Below are 22,340 nucleotides of genomic sequence, written 5' to 3' on the forward strand. Positions count from 1 at the left end.
AGGTAAAAAGAAAATAATGACTGCCCAACCTGCTTAGATAATCATAGACATCAAATAAGATAAATGGGTCATAACACTTTGCAAACTATGAAGTACTACATTAAATGTTATTTGCTAATATATTAAATAATTATGGTAGGAGCTTCAAAATCATAGCAAATAAACACATCTTTTACTTTTCAACTACACACACAGCACTTCCCTTTAAGATGCATTGGTACCATTCCCCACCCCCCCACCTTTTACTATAAAAGATGATGCTTAAATGTCACCTACAGCACACATCAGTAAAAAAATTCATAAAATAGGTAAAGTCTAGAAACCCAATCTGTCTTCTGTGCCACAAATACCAAATGATAACATAAGCAACAATTCTGGCCTCTTGATGTCGTTTAAGATCAGCAACAGCAACGCCCATAAAGGATTTCAGTGTGGAAGACAGTAACTTGAGATAATTCTGTTTTGCAGAGATTTTAATACACAGGGTTTACATTTGAAGTCATGTGACTTTTGAGATATTTGCCAAATGGCTGCCTTGATTGTAAATACACTACAACTCTTCCCAAAATATCTCTAGGGATTAAGTGTATCTAAAGGCCATGCTCATTTACTATAATTGCATTTACACAATAAAACTCAGATAACCAATGACAGCTACACTTTATAAGAAGGCAATTTAAATTTATATAATGCTCACATTTTCTGATTAAAATAACCTGAAGGGCAGTATTACAAAGCTATCAATTTTACATTACCAAACTAAAACACTGTCAATAAACTTTTCTCTATCTTCAAATTCTACACCACATTTTATTCCCTGAGCCTAATCACATCTGTTATTTTCTGTGCAATTTTGTAGTCAACAATAAGCAAAAAATCAACATTTTAGTGCAGGAGGAAAGAAGCAAATAATATGAACTTGTTTGTTTTCCGTTGCAGCTATGAAGCACATAATTTTAAATATCTATCAAGGAGAACATTTAAGATGAAAAGGAAGCATTCTACTAGAGAAGGCCAATGATCAAAGAGTATCAAATACAAACAAGGGCTACAGCACATAATCTGGACATGAAATGTTTCAAATATAGAATTTCACGTAAAGGATCAAGGAGGGGCGGGGCGTGAAATTTCAAATATAGAATTTCACGTAAAGGCTCAGTGGTTGAGCGTCTGCCTTTGGCTCAGGTGGTGATCCAGAGGTCCTGGGATCAAGTCCCATATCAGGCTCCCTGCAGGGAGCCTGCTTCTTCCTCTGCCTATGTCTCTGCCTCTTTCTCTATGTCTCTCATGTATAAATAAATAAAATCTTAAAAAAAAAAAACAAATAAACACCTGTAGTTTAATACAAACCTTAACTGCAATACAAGAATTAAAAAATAAGAGTAATTTCCTTTAGTAAAGGAAGAAAATTTTCTACCTCAACAAATTAGGCATGCTTTTAACTTATGTCCACTTAAACCTCTAAATCAGCCAATGTTCTCCATTCCTCTCAAAAGACATTTTCTGACACCAAGTGCCCACTGATGCCAAAAGCGCTACTATCTAGAAGGTCCAAACACTTATGTCCCCACCAGAGCAGCTGTGTTCTTGCCAAGGATTAGTTGTTCTCCAGTCAATACATGCTAGTTAAAATTATGATTGTAGTTACATAAGTATTTCATTAAATGAAAAAAAAAAAAAAGGAGGAAAACTGTTTCTGTGAAAGCTGAGTATACAACAGAAAGACCCTACAAAAGCAAGTCTCCCAAGTAACACAGCTGCCAAATTAAGTATTACCAAGAAAAAACAAAAAGATTGGGGAAACAGGGCCCTACAGCAGAATGTTTGCTCCCAGGCTTCAAAGTGTCTAAGTTCTCAAACCACTTGGAAAAAAAAAAAAAAAAGAAGAAGAACCTGGAAATTATAGATGCATCATGGGCAGCACAGAAGACACAAAACTCTAATCAGTGGGTCCACATGCAAAATAAAAGCTTCAGTCCATAAGACAATATTAGTAACTAAATTTACACATTTTGACTTGAAATACTAGAGCAAAGTATTTTTCTTTATGACTTCCATTTTTAACTAGTTTTTCAAAGTTATTCATTATATTTGAGATCACGTTAAAGGGAAACTGATCTAAATCTAAGGTTTACCCTAACAGTTCATCCTGACAATCAAGGGCACGCACACATCTAAGTTCCCCCAAACACAAATCATAATGTATACATCTACTCATGAATGTCTAAAGAATAATTTTACTACAACACTTAAGAACTTTACTCTGTAGTTACACTTGCTGATGAGTTTAAACCACAAGATGTTTAAAATCATGTCTCATTAATACATGTCAAAACTTAAAATGTATTCTTTGACTAAGTAACTCCAGAAGAGAAATACATCCTATGAGTAACTGAAGAAAGATGTATGTATAAGAATGTTTACAGCAGTCTTATTTACACAGTAAGAAAAAGAAACAATCTAAGTGTGAAACTATTGGGGCTAGATATATTCATACCTAATAAAATATCAGAAATAAAAATTAATTATATCATAAACATTATTTACTTCTATCTAAAACATGGAAAGTTGTGCAAAATATAGTATTAAGTGGCAATTTACAGAATTTTAAATAAATATTCATCCAGTTGGATGCACCGTAAATAAAAATGTTAATACTAGTTATTTCTGGGAGTTATGGGTATATTGAGCATTTTTATTATCTATACTTTCTACTTTTTATCTGTATAAAAACAGGAAACCTCCCTCAAATTTATACAGACCATTCTTTAATCTGTGGAGATCTAAAGTTAATGAATTGATGAAAAATTATCAACACTGTTGCAGTGTCTTAGAAATGGCCCTGGATGGTGCAGAAAACCTGGGAGAGCAGGACAGAACTTGCTATTAACCTAACCTCATGGGACCTCTTATTAAGAAGTGGAGTCTGTATCTCCACCCCTTGAATATAATGGCCTTAAAACTTGCTTCCATTAATGGTACTGCATAAATGACACTGTAAAATTTCTAATCCTAGCTTTAAGAGACCCCGTCCCTTTCATTATTTCTCTTGTACTGACCAGAAAGCCCCATAAAAATAAATCTGAGCTAGTCTCCCTGTGGATGAGGAACCGTGCTGGAAAGACAGGCCCAGCCAACAGGCAGCACCAATGGCCAGATAAGCCAATTAAGCTATTTTAAATCTTCCAGCTCCAAATTAAGCTGTTAAATCAAGTGACCTCAGGCAAGACCAGTGGAAGAAACATCCAGCTGAGCCCAGTACAAACTGATGACCTACAAAATTGTGAGCAAATAAAATGGTTATTATTTTAAGCCTTAAGTTGTGCTGTTAGTTACACAGCAATAGATAAATGATTTATCCATCATCCACACAGTAGCTATTAATATTGTGGTGTACAATTCTTACAGATTCATTTATTCCCTAAGACAAAACTGAGGTTACACTGTACATACTAGTTCTATGCTTCTATAGCATCTTGGAAATGGGAACACAAGCAGGACCTCATGGTCAGACTTCAACTCTGACCCTTTAGAATAGAACACCCAATATTCAGAACGCACAGCATTCTTCAAATGAAAACTGTGCAACTGTGGGCTTTTCCTCCAAAGCCCAAGAGCCTTGAGATACAGAACTCCATAGTTTATCCCTCATCAACAGATATGTGGATGCTCTTTCTGCCTGGGGTCCTAGTACAGGACTAGGTCAGACAATGAAAAAAGTTAACATCAAGTTCATTATCAAAATCCCCTTCTTAATGCCACCACCAATAATGATGATGATCAAAATGAACATTCACTAAGGGCTTTAGCATGTGCTAACAATGAGCCAGGCACAGCAGAGTAGTTAAGAATGACTCTCAAACCAGACTGGAAAAAAAAAAAAAAAAACAGACTGGTCACTTCCTGTGTAACCCGGAGCAAGTTATTTCATCTTTCCAAATTCAGTCTGTTCATTTGTAAAATAGACATAATAATAGTACCTATCTCATTGAGTTTTGAGAATTAAATAGGATAAGTGTAAAGCATTTAGAACAGAGTGTTAGTAAAGTGCCACACTGTAAAGTACTAAATAATTATTAGCTTTCGGTATTATTAATCAGCATTTTACATACGTCATCTCATTTAATTTAATCCCCACAACATTTTATAGATGAAGAAGTGAGAATCAGAGAGGCTAAATAACTTGCTGGTAAGTGGTATGGCCAAATTTCAAACCTACATTTTTCTGACTGTAGTAACTAAACCCTACTAGATCGTGTGCCATGACTTAAAATAGCCCCGGGAATGTCAAACCAAGTCCCACGTGCCAGAGAAAAGTCCTATGTCTCTACAGCCTCTGGATCTGGTTGGGGCGGTCACAGAGCCACCTCTAGGTCAGAGCTGAAGAACTACAAAGAGATTGATACAACTACCACCATGTGTCAGACACTGAACACGATGGTTTGCACAACTCTCTCCACCAGGAATTTAGTAGGTATTCAAAAGTGCTGTTTGATTTTCCCAATTACATTCCCTGTTAAAACTTCATCACGGGCAGTAAACTGAACTTTCTACCACTCATTAGGATTATGAAATTATCCATATATAACACCCATTTTACTGAAACTTTTTTTTGATATCTTAGAAAACTAGAAACTTTTTATGCCACCCTCTAAACCCATTATATTTTATAGATAATTAATTTTTGTTCAGTTATTCAGTTGGTTAGGAAAAATTAATGAAATCAAGATTTCGTTTTTTAATTTTTAAATTTCAACTTTCCTACAAGGAAGATGGAAGTGAAACGATGAGTGAATGTAACCTACCGAACTGCTCGGCTAAGTTTAGTTCTACCCAAATTCAGCTCAATGATTTTGAAAACAACCACTTTCTCAGACTTACAGGAAATGGTTAAGCAACCTCAGATAAGTCATTTGTTCTTGTGCCATGGTAGACAAGTTTTTTTTCTTTTTTAAATGAGTCCATTTCAGATAATAGAACTTCATAATGTTGTAAAGCACTCATCAATCTAAACAGCAAGTATATAAGATGCTAGACCAAAAAAAAAAAAAAAAAGATGCTAGAGTTACTACTTTATTCCATTCTTTTTCCTATGAAAAAAGCAAAGAACTAAAATGTTTTTTTAAAAATGAGTTTTTACATTTCATAGTAAAATGAATTCTTAAGACTTTAAGGCCAAACCAGAAAAAGAAAAATGACACATTACAATGAACAAACAGGTTGACAGTTCAAGACTGAGCAACATGGTTCCATCCTGATCTCAGACAAAACAGAGACGAAATATGATTGAAAAATTGTATTTTTAGGGAAATTTCTCATGTTGTAATATAGCTGATTTTTTGAAAACTATGTGCTGTCTCCTTCTACCCTTTAGTACTAGGTGAATCCTGGAACTGGAAAACATGATACTTGGGACAGCAGAATCTGCATAATCATAAATGTGGGAGTTTTCTGGCTAAGAGATGAAAGTTTACTAATTTTTAAAATTTGTTTTTTAATGCAAATGTTTCTAACACATTTTATTACTTTCCCATCTTCTTACAAAGACTGGTCTCAACACAGTCATCATAGGGAAAAAATAATTGCACTGCTCTTTGTTGGGACACAGAACTCACTGTCCTAACTGATAAAAGAATAGTAATATAGGAAATGACACCCCCTACGTAAAACACCAAATTGGCCAACTTGCTTAAAAAACATTTCAGTTAGCAACTTAAAAGTTTACAGCAAATCATACTGTGTGGGATTTTTTTTTTTAAGTTTTACTTTAGATTTCTTCACTGAACCCACTGTAGCTGTTTACTCCAGCTATTTATAAGCTCAACTGAAGGTCAATTTTGATTACGATCCACATATCAGACAATAAATATTTCTTATAGGTAAACAAATTATTTGAAGAACCCCCAGAAAAGAGTGAGAAAAAAAATGAACAGTGCCACAGAGACCTGTAAGTAGCAAAAGAACTAACATATAATTGTATGTAATTGTATGTAATTGGGAGTCCCAGAATGACAGGAAAAAAACAGAGACAGAAAAATTATCAAGAAACAATGGCCCAAAACTTTGCAAATATGGTGAAAGATATATACTTCTAAATTCAAGAAGTTCAATGAATCTTAGGGGGAAAAAAAAAAGTCCAAAGACAACCAAACCAAGACCCAAACAACCAAACTGCTAACAACCAAAAGTAAGAAAAAGTTGAAACCAGCTAGAAAAAAGGTGATATATTATATATAGGGTAACACTGGTTCAAATTACAAGTTTTTTTTGGTTTTGGTTTTCTTTTCAAAGAAAACTCTATCTCCATCCTCATTCCTAGGCAGTCACTGACCTGTTTCCTGTTACTACAGATTAGTTTATTTTCTACTTTTATAGAATTTTATTAAAGATTTTATTTATTTGACAGAGACTGAGAGAGAACATAAGCAGGGGGAGCGGCAGAGGGAGAGGGAGGAGCAGGTGCCAGACGGTGGGGCTGGAACTCATGACCCAGAGATCACGAGTTGCAAGCTCTGTGTACTGAGCCAGGCAGGCATCCCACCACAGGTTTCTTAACAGAAAACTACAGAAGCCAGAAAATGAAAGAATAACACCTTTATTGTTTTTATGTACATGGAACAATTATTATATATGGTTGTGTAATATATATAGTAACTGTATAAATATATATTGCACATTTGTATAACCTTTTAATACTTTTGTGTAAACATGTATCCAGAATACATAAACAATCCTTATCACTCAAAAACCGGGCAAAAAGATTTAAACAGCCATATTTCACACACACAAAAAAAAGCCAAAAAAATATGAAAATATGTTCAACATCAGCAGTCACCACGGAAATGAAATTAAAACCACACTGAGATACCACTATGCACACATTAGATTGGTCGAAATTTTAAAAATTAATCATACCAAATATTGGCAAGGACATAGAGAATAAGCACTCTCACTCCTAATGGAAATGTGAAATGGTAAAACCAGTTTGGAAAACAGATGGCAGTTTCTTAAAAAGTTAAAACACAACTATCAGATGATCCTATCAATCATTTCTTAGGTATTTACCTAAGAAAAACAAAAACAAAGGACTACAAAAAGACCTGTATTTGAATGTTCACAACAGCTTTTTAATAACAAAACTGGAAACAAATGTCCAGTGAACCAACGAATGATGGTACATCAATACAATAAAATACGAATCAGCAATTTAAAAGAGAAATAAGAAAAAAAGAAACTACTGGTATCACATGGATGAGTTTCAAAATAAATTATACTGAGTGGAAAAAAAAATACAGGCCAAAAAAAAAAAAGTACATGATTCCATTTATACAAAATCTATATAATTCTATTTATATATAATTCTATAAAGCAGGGACACCTGCCTTTGGATCAGGTCATGATCTCAGGGTCCTGAGGATGGAGGGAGGGATAAATTGTAAAGCTTTTTTGTTTTGTTTGACTTTGCGTTTAAAAAATGTAACACCAAGAATCAGGAATATGCAACACTTTGGTACTCTGATTTTAATTATAAAAAGGTCAATTTGAGAGGTTTATTTGAACAATAACTACACAATCACCCACCAGACTTCATGACTTTGTAACAAAATTACTTTTTGTCCACTCACACAGAGGAAGTGTAAAAGGTCTCCTGTTTAAAAGTATTCCTGACACTTCTTATAAACACCAAGAGAGTTGATGGCTTTCTCTTTAATAACTATTTCAAAGTACTTTGAATGGATGTGTTAGCACACGTGAGTATATCACCTATTTTTCTAGAACTCTAGCTCAGCTGGCTCAGCTTTTGTGTACATGCCGGATGTACATATTTACATGTGATCACAGTTTACCATAGGTCTTCTTTCCCAGGCAAGACAGTCTTAAGTAGATCAGTCCTAGTTATTCAGGCCCCAAAGAGACCAGAGAAAAAAAAGAGGGTTGACTTTAGTTCTCTTAAAGGTATAGATCATTCTACGAGGGGGCAGGTATGGGACAAAGGGTTTTGTATCATTCTGGACTCCACAGACCAAGACAAGCAGAAAACAAAAATAATTGAACTTTGGAAGCTTTTAATTCATTATAATTAAGATAAGTCTAAGATATCACTCAAGGGCTGAGAAATTAAACAATACATCCATAAAGTGTATGTTGGAGGGAGGGGGTATTGAGAAAGAGGGGAAACTTGCTAAAAAATCTTGCAAGTATAAACAGAAAAGAGATAAAAATCAATTTTTAAAAAGACAATTGAATGTTTTGTTTTTCTTTTTAAATCTGTGCCCTCCCTTAGAACCATCCAGGGCTGAAATAAAATGATCTTAGAGTCCTCAAACAACCAAGGCATCTGAAGTGTGGCTCGTCAGATATGCCTGACTAGGACATTTCCTTCTCCTATGACCTAGATTTATCTTAAGACACTTGCTGCCCAATTCCATCAGCTCCACTTTCTACCTGTTTTAGAATTTTAGAATAGTTCTCAAGGCACAGTGTAAGTACCCCTGAGAATCCCTGATACTCTTAGTGGCCTTCAAGGCCAAAACTGTTTTCATATCGAGATGTTATTTGCCGTTTTCACTCCCAGGCTCTCCTAAGTATACAGTGGAGTTTTCTATAGGCTACACGACACGTGATACAACAGATTGAACACAGAAGCAAATCTGAAAATTCAGTTGTCTTCTAGTAAGCCAGATGTTAAAGGGATTTGCAACGGTGGAAGGTAATTGCTCTATTTTGTTTTGGAGGATAACTATTTTTCATTCCAAAATGTCATTTCTGTTAACATGTAAAAGGTTTTTTATTTTTAGTATGGAATCTACTAATTTATTAATTTTTATCTTTTAAAAAATGTCAGTGCTAATTTCTGATGCAGTAAATATCAGAGATATAACCCATATAAACAAAACCTCTTAGGTGTTCCCAATAATTTTGAAGTGTATAAAAGGGGTCCTGATACCCTAAGATTTGAGAAGCATAACTCTTGCTTTTAAAGATAAAAAAATTCCCAAACTTTCCAGATATCATAATTTGAGCACTGCAGTTTCATTATACTGTATGAAAATAGCATATAGAGAAATTTATTAAGAAAGAAAAATAAATATAGGTGGTCTGCATAACTTTATAGTATGGCAGGCAGGGACAAGGGCTTCTGAATCACCCTGAATTCCTGGGTCCAGAAAAAAAGAACTGAGCCATTTGTGTTCCTTTCAGCATCCTCAGGCAGAAGGAACATAGACTCCAATAATTTGCTCCTATGGAAAAACACAATTTTCTTTACCTTGAGATAAATAAACTATCCAAAACGATGGTTCCCTATTCCCCTCAAATTCACATGTTGAAGTGTTAGCCCCCAATGTGACTATACTTGTAGACAGGGCTTTTAAAGAAATAATAATGGTTAAATGAGGTCATCTGAGTGGGGCTAATAAGATTGGTGCTCTTATAAGAAGAGAGAGAGAGAGACACCAGAGCTCTGGGCACAGAGGAAAAGCCATGTGAGGACACAGCAAGGGGGCCAACTACAAGCCAAGAAGGGGGCTCTTACCAGAAACCAGCCATGCTGGCACCTTGATCTTGGACTCCTAACCTCTACAACTGTAAGAAAATAAAATTTCTTTGGTTTAGGTCACTAATTTAGTCTTACAGTTTTTTGTTATAGCAGGTTGAGCTAATATACTGCCTATACCATTTCTATATAAAAACTCCATAAATATACTAAGTAAGGTATAAGATATACAAATAAGGTAAGGTATAAGGTAAGATATATAAAGTAAGGTATAAGGTATATAAATATACTAAGTAAAGGAGGGAAATACAGATTTTTTTTTTAAAGGGGGAAGGCGATGTTGAATAAATGTCTTCACAGTTTATATATTATAATCTCCTTTACTTGGGTACTAGTAGTTAAAGTGTTGTTCTTCTCAAAATGTCATTTAATTTTTATCTTTCAACATCAGAACAGAAACATCTACATTTTTTCTTTCCAGTTAGTGTCATGTCTAAATTCATGCTTTCATACCTCAGCTCATGTTGTAATACAGTAACTCAGACCATTAGTTATTCTGTTGTGTCCTGCCTTTCAATATCTTTGTCTAAGTGACAGCCATGACATAGCTTCCTCTACTTTACTCTATCCATGAGACCACTTGAATTCTTATGCATGACCAGTTCATGCCTTTTCGACCAATTCTGATAGTAGGAAATTTCTTTTTAAAAGTCCCATCTAATTGACTTGGTATCTGCTTTTGTGGCTCTCTAATGAAAGACAAAGTATCCCCAGAACAGGTCAGTCAGAAGACCCACAGCACTGCAAAAAGAGAAACTGATTTAAGTGCATCATGTAGTTCTCAAATGCAAAGCAGCTCTCTAGCTATGCGATAAGCACAGAAGACGAAAGGAGGGGGAAAATATTGGGTCATTCTTTAATTTTGATTCTGAAAATGCTTCAGAGTAAGAGATTCCCTTCCACTAACCTTCATCCCCCTTCCCCTCAAACACTTTGACCATTTCTCATTTAGCACTATCTTCCCTACACAAAGCACAGGGTCTGAAACACAGCAAGTACTCAAAACACATTTCGGGGGAAAGAAAAGCTGAATGAACACTGATACGAACATTCAAAAAAAGTGATTTGGAATTACTCTATTTGCTAGAGAAAAATACATAGAAAATGGAAAAGAGCACTGAAATTTAATTTTACTTGGGAAAAACCCACATTAAAAGAGTAAAAACATAAATGTTACTTAAAGTTTGTTTTGGAGTTGTGTAAAGTAATATTAGTCTCAGATAACATTTAATGTAAAGCATCTAACATGTGGGGTACTATGTTGGGTGTCAACTCTGGTAGGAACCAGATATAAGACGACTGTGTTTTTCCTGTCATATGTAATTGATGGTTCCTGGCTGAACAAGCATGTACATAAACACAGAACTGGAAATGTGGTTTTCACCATTCAAAAAATGGAGTCCTAAACAAGTGGTATCTCTGCTTTCATAATATACCATTTATTGCATCCTTGGACATTCTTGGGCAGAACTGTGAACTCCAATAACTTATTCCTGTGGGAAAACACTATCTTCCTAACATTGAAGTCTCCAGGAACAACTGTGACTCAAGGAGAAGAATGCCTCTACTCTGTTCCAATGCAATCCACCCACATAGCCACCAAATACTTAAAAGATTATTTCTTACCTCCTTCACCTTGCTGTTTAGTCAAAATCACTAATGATTCAGAAGTTCAAAATATTATCTTTGTGAGAAAAAACAAACAACAGACCCAGAGACTTCTGGCAGGATGGAGGTAGGGAGGTGAATTGCCAAAATTCACTATAGACTCTCAGATCCAAAAAGGTGTTGCCAAGTTACATTCATTCAGCAAAAATAATAATAAAGTAAAGGTAAACAGGTACTAGAAGAAATAGAAATTCACTAGTAAAACTAGTTTCTTAAGCTTCTGTGAAAACACAAAACAGGTATGAATTGAAACACACTGTATGATAGACAGGTTTGTTTGCATTCCTGATGCCTATGAAATACAGACCTTGTTAACAGTTAAAGAAGTACCTTTATTCTATACCTTCATGCTTAACACTACCCCTTTTGGTCTTAAATTCCTAACTACTTCAACCCCACCTAAGAGACAAAATATATTTAATACCTGATTTAACACTGAAAACAAGACCTACTTGTATGAACAGCAAGGTGTTGCAAATTACACTTGCTGGAAAGAACCAGAAAAACACATGTAAACCAGAATTAAACTGAATGTAGAAATGAATAGTTCCTCTACTTAGGCAACACTTCCCTGAAAGTGTTACAAATGCATAATTCTTAATAAATATGAAATGCAAAGAATCCTCCTATACTGGCCTCCAGCCTTTAGTAAACAAATACAAGAAATATCATTTGTTTCCCAAATTTCAAAATCTCATTATGGCAGGAATATGCCCAAACTACCATGTCTTCCAGATCTCAAATGTTATTAGAAAAGGTTTTGAGTTTCTGTGCACATTTTGGTTTTTTAACAAAACTTATTAAAGAAAGCATCTTGGTAATATCTTTAAAACAAGAGTCACAGAGCCAGTGACTGAGGAGCCTGGATTTGAATGCTGGCAGTATGAATTGCTCTTCACCATTATGCTACACTATGCAGTAGCCTTACAAAAGGGGGTAGATTCATGGGTAGATCTCTAAAATGAAAAAACAAAGTATAAAATCAAATATATTTAAGGAATGCAATGTGGGACAGGACCTGCGCTCCTCCAAGTCTGACTGTTTTCTTTTTTTTTTTTTAATTTTTATTTATTTATGATAGTCACACAGAGAGAGAGAGAGAGGCAGAGACACAGGCAGAGGGAGAAGCAGGCTCCATGCACTGGGAGCCTGACGTGGGATTCGATCCCGGGTCTCCAGGATCGCGCCCTGGGCCGAAGGCAGGCGCCAAACCGCTGTGCCACCCAGGGATCCCAATCTGACTGTTTTCAAAGAGAGTGTACTAATTTGTGTGTTCATACACATTTTTTTTTATTTATTCTGCTGGAAAGTAAGTTTTCCAAGGGCAGAAAGCATACTGAACTTACTTGTATTCCAGCCTTAAGAACACAAGTTGGAATAAGTTAGCACATAGTGAAGGTATATTTTAATATATTTATTTGAGAGGGATATCTTTTTAAAAGCTATTATTTTCTTTAAAAGAGATAAGTGGGGGCCTGTCAAAAACAAATTTTAAAAATACTGGTTAGCTGATACAGTTTAAAATGGTATGTAAGAAGAATCCGAATTAAAATACTCCCTCGATGGTTTTTCTCTGACCCCAACTACTCACTCCCCAAAAGAAGAATGGAGCAAGGAGACGTGGGACACTAATTCTGGTTTGCAATATTTTTAGTCTTGATAAAAACAGATGCAGTAAGGCTATTAGTAGGATGTAAGAAGAAATTATAAAGAAAATAACAACATAAAAGAAAATAATTTAAGTACATTCAAATCTTAGTATTACTTGGTTTCAATAAAACAGACTTAAGTCCAAAGCATTCATGTCCTAAAAAACTTTTTGTACGATAAATTCAATATACATGTGGTTCCTGTATTTTTCCCTGGTTGTTAGAATGAAATTAATAAAGAACAAAGAGAAGAAGTAAAATTTACAATAATGTATAAAGTCCTGATCATAATAATTTAATTCTACTGAACAATCACCAATTCAAAAGCACTGTTGGTTCCACAGAAGGAATACTCTAGTTAAAATTCAGGCTAGAGGACACCTAAAACACATCACGTTAAGGCAGGGCAGGGCAGCACGATATTCCACGGACTAAAGAATACAAACAGTGCGGAATACTGTCATAATGACCAGAATTCACATAAAGATATGCCATTTTACTCGCTTAGAAGTTAGCTAATATCCTTGTGGGTAAAAAATAAAATTGAGCTTAATTTTTCAATTTCCTTTTCAAGGCTAAATTATTTAGCATAATGTTTATATTTATATCAAACTTGTTCTCCAAACAAATTTACAATCTTTATCAGGTATAGTATTTTTAAAAAATATTTCCTCATAACATAAGTCTCACACACCTCGACAATCCTCAGGGCACCCCTGAGAAAGACTCAGCCATAAGAAATAATTGAAACTGATAATGATGCCTAAATATTTGTGTTCATTAATCTCTTGAGTAAATCTACATAACTGCAAATACTTTCTAAAGAGCAAAACCTAAAATTTTATTTTTAATTCCATCAACTATTTGGATATAGTTTCAAAAGAATCTTAACCTATCGTTATTCTTTATTGAAAATGAAAAATGGCATTAGGCATAAAGAACACCTGTGAGTGATTTAAAGAGAATGCATAACACCAAAGATCTCCAAAGAAAATGTATGAGAACTCTTCAATGTATGCAGAATGCTTATGAGTTAGAAAATACCTCAACTGGTGAATAAATTTGCTAGAACTGATGTCAGACGGATTTGAAAAAAAAATTATTTTGCTGATAATTCTAAAATACTTTTCCCTCTGACTTATTGGACTAATAAAACACAAGGTAAATGATAATCTTGAATCTTCATAGCAAAAACTTTGCCATAAATTTACAATTTGTTGAGGGTCAGTTTGCCTATCACTAACTCATTTAAAAATGATGATAGTGACGATTATCCAAAAGTCTGGGATTGTAGCATTTTTGTCTACCAATAGTCATTGTCATTTCATTATCTGCCAAGAAAAGCTTCTATGCATGGATTCTTCAAATCTTTATTTCAATAGTGTTTCCTGAATTGGTAATTAACTAAAACAGAATTATGTACTCAACTGCAATGAACCGCACTGGAGCAAAGTTAGTGACTCTTTAGTGAACATTTGCTTATTTCTACCTAATTCAAAACACTATTATCTAATTCCCAAATCAGGCTGGACTTTCCTTCTACGTTTAATTATTTTCTGTGTGCTTCCTCCAGATAAAAACTTAGCAAGCCTCTCAGTAGCCGGTACTGATGTAAATAGAAGTGAGGCTGCTATTCTAAAGAGCAAAGCATTTCTTACTCCCACTAACACTCAGTACTCTACACTCAGAGTTTTCTTAAACTCGCCCCCAATCTAGATAGTGAAAGGACAATGTCAGTGGCCCAAAGGGCTTTAGGTACTTTGCATCTAGTTTAGAGGGCAGAGAAAATACTGCTAATATGTATAAAAGAGGAATCAGCCCAAATTCATGGACATTATTCTGATAACTGTTGAACATACTAGTGCCTACCACCAAGCTCCAAGGGCCACAGAAGCCTCCCTTACTTAACCATTGAGGACATTTTGACAATTACGGAATGAGAAGAAACTAGACAAGGATTACACTACTTTGTCATCAAATCACACTACCAATACCAAATTAAAGAAAGATCTTTAAAGCATTTAGCTGTCCTCAATTACTCCCACTAATTACCATGCATTTCTCCTCTAAAAAGAACATTGGAATGGTGTAATGCTGTTGAAATGATGACTGTTCTAAAACTCTTTTAAATCTTACGAAATAACAGTTTCAGCTGTGAGAAATATCATGGTCCAAAGCCTCCCTGCCCACCTGAAAGTTCATCTAGGGCAGTGAATGACACCTGGGGTAATTGTCTCAGAAACACTACCACACAGGCCTGGTCATTATTTGCTCCAAGGCCCGTGAAGGAAAGAGCTCACCCAACCCACAAAGGTACTCATTCTCTCACTACGCTTCCCATTCTCCTGTTAGCCCAGCTTAGGAAGTTCTCCCCATAAAAGCATCAAGAAGCCTTTACCTCCCTTCTTCCCAGATCCACTAGCTTGGCCTCCCTGGATACCACCAGGGATCTAGACAAAACTCTGGACTACCCAACCCCTCAATCTACAAAAAGTCCAAACAACCAGCTTAAGTTTTATTTTGGTGGCTGCATTCTTTAAATATGTGGAAGGAATGCTCAGGAGACCTTTATTAAGCAAAACATTCTAAAGGAAAAGAACTTCAAAGGGTCTTTTACTATTGAACTTGCTTCTCCATTGTTTTTTCAAACCCCCTTGAGAGCCTGAATTTTCTTTACTTTGGTAAATGAACTGGTTTCTTCTTGGTTTAGATGCTAAGGTTGAAATTTTTAAAAAGTAAATTAATTCATTTTTCAATCATAAGCATCAGTGGAAAAGTGAAGGAAAACCAGGCACTAAAAAGCAGTAACTGCAATCACTATGCTCCTACAAAGTCAATGACTCCATATTCCTCTTAGTAATGTTTTTCTTGAAATCTAAAACATTCCAGAAAATCTTTTTTTTTTTTTTTTTTTTAAGCAGGTTCCACACTCAATGTGGGGCTTGAACTCAACCAAGAGATCAAGAGTCTCATCCTATACCAACTGAGTTAGCCAGACGCCCCCAGGAAAGTGAACAGTCTTAACTTACAAATAACTATGAATTTTCTGACTATGAGACAGAGAAGTACACCGTGTATCACTTAACTTGTGGCAAATGTTGTCATCTCCTTCCAGGGAGATAAGATGCCAGTCTTAACTCCCTAATCCCCCCATCCTTCAATTACTTTTGCCTAACCAGATCCACCTACTTGCCTGTTCCCATCTCAATTCCTCCATCTTTCAACCTCATACATCAGTGTCCTGCTCCCCAAACTAAAGTCATTTTTCAGCCAAAGATTTGCAAGGCTCAAGACATGACCATTTAGGAAATCTCTGCCTATCAGCTTTCCCCTTTTCCTTAAATCTCTACATTTCTTTCATCTTCATCACTTATTCTCTTAAGTCCCAATTTTCCCTAAATATCTTTGTATTCAAAGTCCTACAGGGCATCCCAGGACAATCACAATTGGATTACAACAACGAATCAAGTTACAAGGGAATCCTGACCATCCTTCCATAGACTAAGGAACAAAAACTATTTTCTGTCATGTTTACGACATAAAAGAAACACCAAGGCCACTGGATGGATATACAAGGAGCTGAATCACCCAAAGTTTCTCTCCATCCCCAACGCTGGTTTCCTGTGAATGCTCAGAAAATGTACATATCTAGGGATTCAAAGTTAAAAAAGAAAAAAAAAAAAGCTTTCTCTGGTTGCTCCAATAATATTATGGAAAGATCTACTAGTATATTATTAGCCCTCATTCCAACCTCCTACAGTTTTGGAGACATGAGGTAACTAACCGACAGAACACAGGGACACTGTCCTAACCTCAACGGCCCAGAGACATTGGCCTAATCTAGGTCCATCACAACTTCAGGGGTAACCTTGGCTAAATTCCTTCATATCTCAATTTCCTAATGCTTTCACACAGAGGGTTCAAAATGCTGTTGTTTCCCAACAGGAGTATTACAATGAATCATTACAAATGTGAACTTACTGGTAACAGATGTTACATGAAAAGGTAATAAAGACAATTCTGTACATTTGCTTCCTAATTAGAAAACTATCTTAAAGTTTCATTGCTTTTTTGTTTCTTCCATACTTCTTAGTTTTATATTAGCATGAAAACAAAACTAGACTCTTCCATTTCATTTCTCTTATTGAGGTCAGCAGTATCTGCTGACAGGTTTGTGGGTTTCTTGCAACTGGGCACAGCAGAAAAATCTCCTTGTAAATGAGCATTCAAAAGACAGTGTTTGAATGAATTACTGGCTTATTTTCTATATGATAATTTCCTTATAACCAATCTTCCAGTTATGTATCTTTCAGTTCTCAAGGATCACCTATGGATAAGGGATAACCACCGATGTTAATCATTCCTAAATATGCTGTCTCACGACACACTTTTTTGGAAATTGTTATGCAAAGCAAAGGACTCCCCAACCAACACTGCTTTCTTTAAAAATGGATACTTTCTAATTACAGCCTTAACTTTAGAATACTGAATGATGTTAACACTTGATTCCTGTACAGTCCTATTTCACTCACGTGAAATGGAAAACTCAAGACAGAAGAATAAAGATATATATTTTACCTTATGTTCCATCACTCGGAGAAACAATCTTCCATTTTTTTAAGGATTTTCCTTCATGGTGGCCATTTATCACAAAACAGAAGATTTTATATATATAAAATCTATATATAGGTTTTATATATATAGATTTTATATATATAGATTATATATATATATAATGTGGTAAGTTCATATTTTTGATAGATGATGCTACCATTTTATAAAAAAGAAAATGTATAACTATGGGACAACTGTTATTTTTAAGTTCAAAAGATGAAATCACAATTTTATACTGCTTTACAACCCATGAATTATATAATTTGTTGTCCAGACTTCCCATTTTGGAAGTTGGGGAATATTTTCAATTGGATGGCAATCTGAAAACAAAAACAAAGACAGTTTGTAAGACAGGTAAATTCCCCTTGTTTGATTATAAACCAGGCTGTAGTACCAAAGTGTTTCCTGGGAGCTTTGTTCATAAGAAAAAAAAAATGATGAACCATTTAAATTATGTTTTCAGTTCTGGGACTTCAAAATATCAATGCTTTTCCACCCTTCAGATACCACAAACTAAAAAGCATGGGGGGAGGGGGTGGAATATATATATATTGTTATATGTCTACTATATATATATTCATAGAAGAAAAAAAAAGTCCTCCATTAATATGCTTCCAAATCCTCAATATGCCTACCTAATTAAGTTCTCAAAAGCTCCCTTCTGGTGAATACTTCTAGTATCCTCAAAATGAAGTCCCACATTCCTGGCCCTAACCTTAGAACTCCATCATCAGATTCTAAGAGTGAGCCCTGGCATTTACATTCCTTAACATGAATTTAAATTATTCTGAAATACCGTAATCCTGCATGTAAATGAGTAGAAATAAAGAGAAATAAAGCAACACAGTCATCAAATAACTACCTGCCATAACCTAGTACATGTATCAAAAGATCTAGAGAGTTGCCATTAATTTTTTGGGTTTTAGTGATATATAAATCACTACTTCCTAAGAAGTCACCTCTAACGGCCTAACAAGACATAATAGTTACTGCCAAATCAATCTTGAGTACTAGTCCAGCACATCCTTCTCCCCAGAAAAGTCACCAAGAATCCAAAGCCAGACTGGATATCCAGTCTGCAGTGTAACAGTCAGCAGTCCCCTCCCAAGGGCAAGATCAAAAATAACTCCTGAGCCCAGTGGAAATTCCTGGCACTGAAGTCTCTTCTTATAAACCTTTCTGGAGATAAGCATATTAAACAGGTTGAAGCAGCATGTTACCTGGACAGGTTAACATAGGATATTCATCAAATGAACCCATTATCAGCAGGCAGAGCAGGCAGAGAGCAGGGCCCAAGACAAATGGGCCACACCAGCAGCAAGTTTTGATGGCAAACAGGGAAAGAACAGAAAGCCCTACTGGAATAGAGGAGTACTGAAAGTCACAAAACCACAAAACAGAAACTAAATGTGCCTCTTCTACAAATTTCCAGGTCATAGGATGAAACTATTAACAACATTTTAATTAAAAGACAAGTGGTTTTGAATTGCCAAAACTAGTTTGTTAAGCTCTCACACCTCTCCTACAGAGATACATATGAGACAGTATTAGTGAAGATTTTATTAGAAGAGAGTGAATGTGCAAAAGCCAATATCAAGCTTGATAAATCCTATAATTTTAAATTCTCTGCATAAGAAAATACTCTGCACCAAAACCCCCCAGACCTAAAGGAGAAGAATTAGATGTAGATATCCTCTGTACCCAACAGAATTAAGTACAAAGATAAACATGCTTAAACAAGTCCCATTTAAAGACACTATAAAAATTCTACGGCTATCCTTCAAAACTTTTGAAATAAATAAACAGTCCATCTTAACCCAGAAAAGCACCTCAAACTGCTAGGAGCTAATTTTTGGCTGACTTTAGGTGTTGTAGTTTCTATTTCCTTTTAAAGGACACTTAGATAAGCCTTCAAGGAGTGATTAACACATTAACTAAAATGCACTGTCAAACTGTTCTCCAGCAGATTGTGAAAATCTGGAAGATAGGAAAAGGATTAAAAAACCAATTTCCTACATAGACGCTGAAGTGTTTGTCTGTCTTTGTTCACTTCTCTGGGGCTTTTCCACTGCCCTCGCCAATGTGACGATTTGCAAATATTCACATCTAGAGGACCATATTTTAAGAGGGGAGAAAAGACTCCAGTTGGAAGATGTGAGAATGTGCTTTAATTCTATAGGCACGGGTCTACCAAATCAGCTAGCACCAGTCTTGACCAAATGGGTGACTCAGCCTTGTTGCGAGGGAATTTTTTTTTTAAGTAGAAAGTTCACATTTAAAAAGTCCTGTGAACATGGAAGCTCCAAATATTCTATCTCAGACAAAGAAAAAGGCTTGGAATATTAATTTGGAAGGATGTAATGATTTACATGAAACGTATTTGACACTAAAATACTGGATGGTCTCTAAGTTTACTTCTGGTTCCAGTATTCCTTAATTCTCTTTGTGACTTTACCTATTCTTAGGTAAAGGCTCTATTCTTAGAGCCTTAGTGATTACAAACAGAACTTGACTGAGGGATCCATCCCTGGGTGGCTCAGCTGTTGGGCGCCGCCTTCAGCCCAGGGCCTGACCCTGGAGTCCCAGGATCCAGTCCCAGGTCAGGCTCCCTGCATAGAGCCTGCTTCTCCCTCTGCCAGTGTCTCTGCTTCTCTCTCTCTCTCTCTCTCTCTCTCTCTCTGTGTGTGTGTGTGTGTGTGTGTGTCTCTCATGAATAAATAAATAAAATCTTTAAAAAATAATTTAATAAAAGAACCTGACTGAGAAAGAAAATGCAGAATTAAAGTTGCCACCGTTGAGCCTAATGAGACAGTGCAGACAGGAAGATGGCAGTAGAAGAAAGCACCCTGAACTAGGGACAGGGAGATTAGGATAATTCCCAGTCCCATGTATGGAACAGGCTTACGGAAAGTCCGGCTAGGGCCTGGGATGTACAGTGGACAATCCCTCTACCTCTGGGGTGGCCACCCACCCTAAACAGGAGTAGGCGTTCGCATCTACTAATGCGACAAACTGTCCACCTGGAGCAACCAACCACCGCCCGCAAGAAAAACACATGTCAGTCACAGACTGAATCGTCTTAATTTTGAGGGTCAATTCTCCCTCGCCGGCATCCTTCCTACTTTCTGGTCCCCCAAAAGGAAACCCATATACTCCAAGTCCACCAAAAAAAAACAAAAAACAAAAAAACGGTGAAGACATCTCACCCCTGTATTGTGACTCTGGCACTTGGGGGGTGGGGGGCCAAAGCAAAGCCTTGGGTTTTGCCCGGGGTGGGATCCACCGTGTGCGTCCGCTCCGTGCGGGGCTGGGGCTGTTTGCAGGGCATCCTACAAGGCTCCGGCTCTGGCCTCAAGTCACATTGTGAGATCAGCATGACGGACCCCCTGCTATTTAAGAGGTCTTCCTCGGGAGCCCCCGAAAGGGAGCTGGAACGCCCTGCAGGGATGGGCGGATGGGCGGATGGATGGGTGGGGGCCTCCCCGGGACCCACGGCAGCTCCGCGGCAGCGCAGGACCCAGCAGCATCCCTCCTCTGCGCGGGCCCCCCCCCCCCCGCCCCGCAGCAGGCGCCGCCGAAGGACCCCAGCTCCCTGCACCGCAGAAGTTTGCAGGCAGCGGCCGCGGTCCGACCGCTCCCGCCCCTAGAGCCGCGGCGCGCGCCGCCTCCGCGGGGGCGAACCCGGGAGGCCAACTTTCCCCTCCGCCGCGGAAGCCGCCCGAACTTTGCGGCGCGCCCACCCGGCCCCGGCGCCCGGCGGCCCCGACCCGCAGCCAGCCCCGGGCCCGCGGGCCTCCGCCGCCCCCGCCGCCGCCCCCGCCCCCGCGTGTCACCGCGGCCGGCCGCCCTCCGCGCCCGCCGCCCCCGGCCCCGCCGCCCGCCGCCCGCCGCCCGCCGCGGCCCGCTCACCGTTAGTAAAGGGATCCATCTCCCCGCCCGCCGCCGCCGCTCCTCGCCGCCCGGGCGCCCCGGCTTCCTCCTCCAAGCCCCGAAGCGGCGCTGCCGACTGAGCATGCCCAGCGCGGCCGCCGAGGGCTGCCGGGGAGGTGCCGCGAGGGGCGGCGCCGCTCCGCCGCTCTGAGGCTCCGCCGCTCCGGGTTTTTGCAACAGCCACAGAGAGCGCGAGGGAGGCCGGAGGGGAAAACACCGCACGGCCCCCGGGGGCCGGCGCCTGGGACAGGCGGGGGCGGGGCCTGCTGGGGGCGGGGCTTGGGGCAGCCACGCCCCCCGGGAGCCTCGCAGCCGCCGCGGCGCCGCAGGACCAGGGCGGTATTCAGTCATTCAGCAAAGGAGACGGCCTCGGGGGCCTGGGCGCCGGGAGCTCGGCACCGCGCCCCCCCCCCAAAAAAAACAACGAGCATTGCCCCGTGCGGGGGGGGGGGGCATTCCGGAGACAGACACTAAGCAAACACAGAAGGCGCACAAGACCGAGAGAACTGTCCCGCTGAGCCTTAAATCGGGGCGGTGGGCTGCAGTGAGCGCGCGGCTGTCCCGACGGCCGAGCGGCGCCCCGAGGCCGCACCTGGAGGCGGGGCGGGCGCCCGCGGGCCAAGGTCGCTGCCCAGACTTCGAGGCTTCGCTTTCCCCGCGGAGACGGGCTCCGGGTCGCTCGCTTCGCCGAGGAGGCCCGAGGGAGCAGGTGCTGCGGGTCATGTCGGGAGGGCCGCCCGCCCCTCCCCGGAGCGGTGCCCCGCGGTCGCCGGCCGGGGACACAGACGCGACGGCGGGGGGACCTGCGCGGAGCCCGCGGAGCTCGGGGGTCAGCACGCGCGGGGGGTGGGGGCCGCGCCTCTCCGCGCAGGCGGGTCCCAAAACCCGGAGCTGGACTCGCGGGGCGGTGCGGGCGCCGCAGT

At 38.8% G+C, this 22,340-nt stretch overlaps 1 protein-coding gene across 1 annotated transcript in view; it reads right to left on the reverse strand.

The window, feature by feature from the left end:
- The window catches only part of LNPEP (leucyl and cystinyl aminopeptidase), an 88,040-nt gene extending 66,347 nt beyond the window's left edge, over positions 1-21,693 (reverse strand). The window contains exon 1 of the mRNA XM_072736697.1: positions 21,397-21,693. Coding sequence (XP_072592798.1) covers positions 21,397-21,415 — 19 coding nt within the window. The 5' untranslated portion in view covers positions 21,416-21,693. The remainder of the gene's footprint in view (positions 1-21,396) is intronic.
- Positions 21,694-22,340: the final 647 nt, after the last annotated feature.

This window comes from Vulpes vulpes, chromosome 14, assembly GCF_048418805.1.
Source record: "Vulpes vulpes isolate BD-2025 chromosome 14, VulVul3, whole genome shotgun sequence".
Taxonomy (NCBI): domain Eukaryota; kingdom Metazoa; phylum Chordata; class Mammalia; order Carnivora; family Canidae; genus Vulpes; species Vulpes vulpes.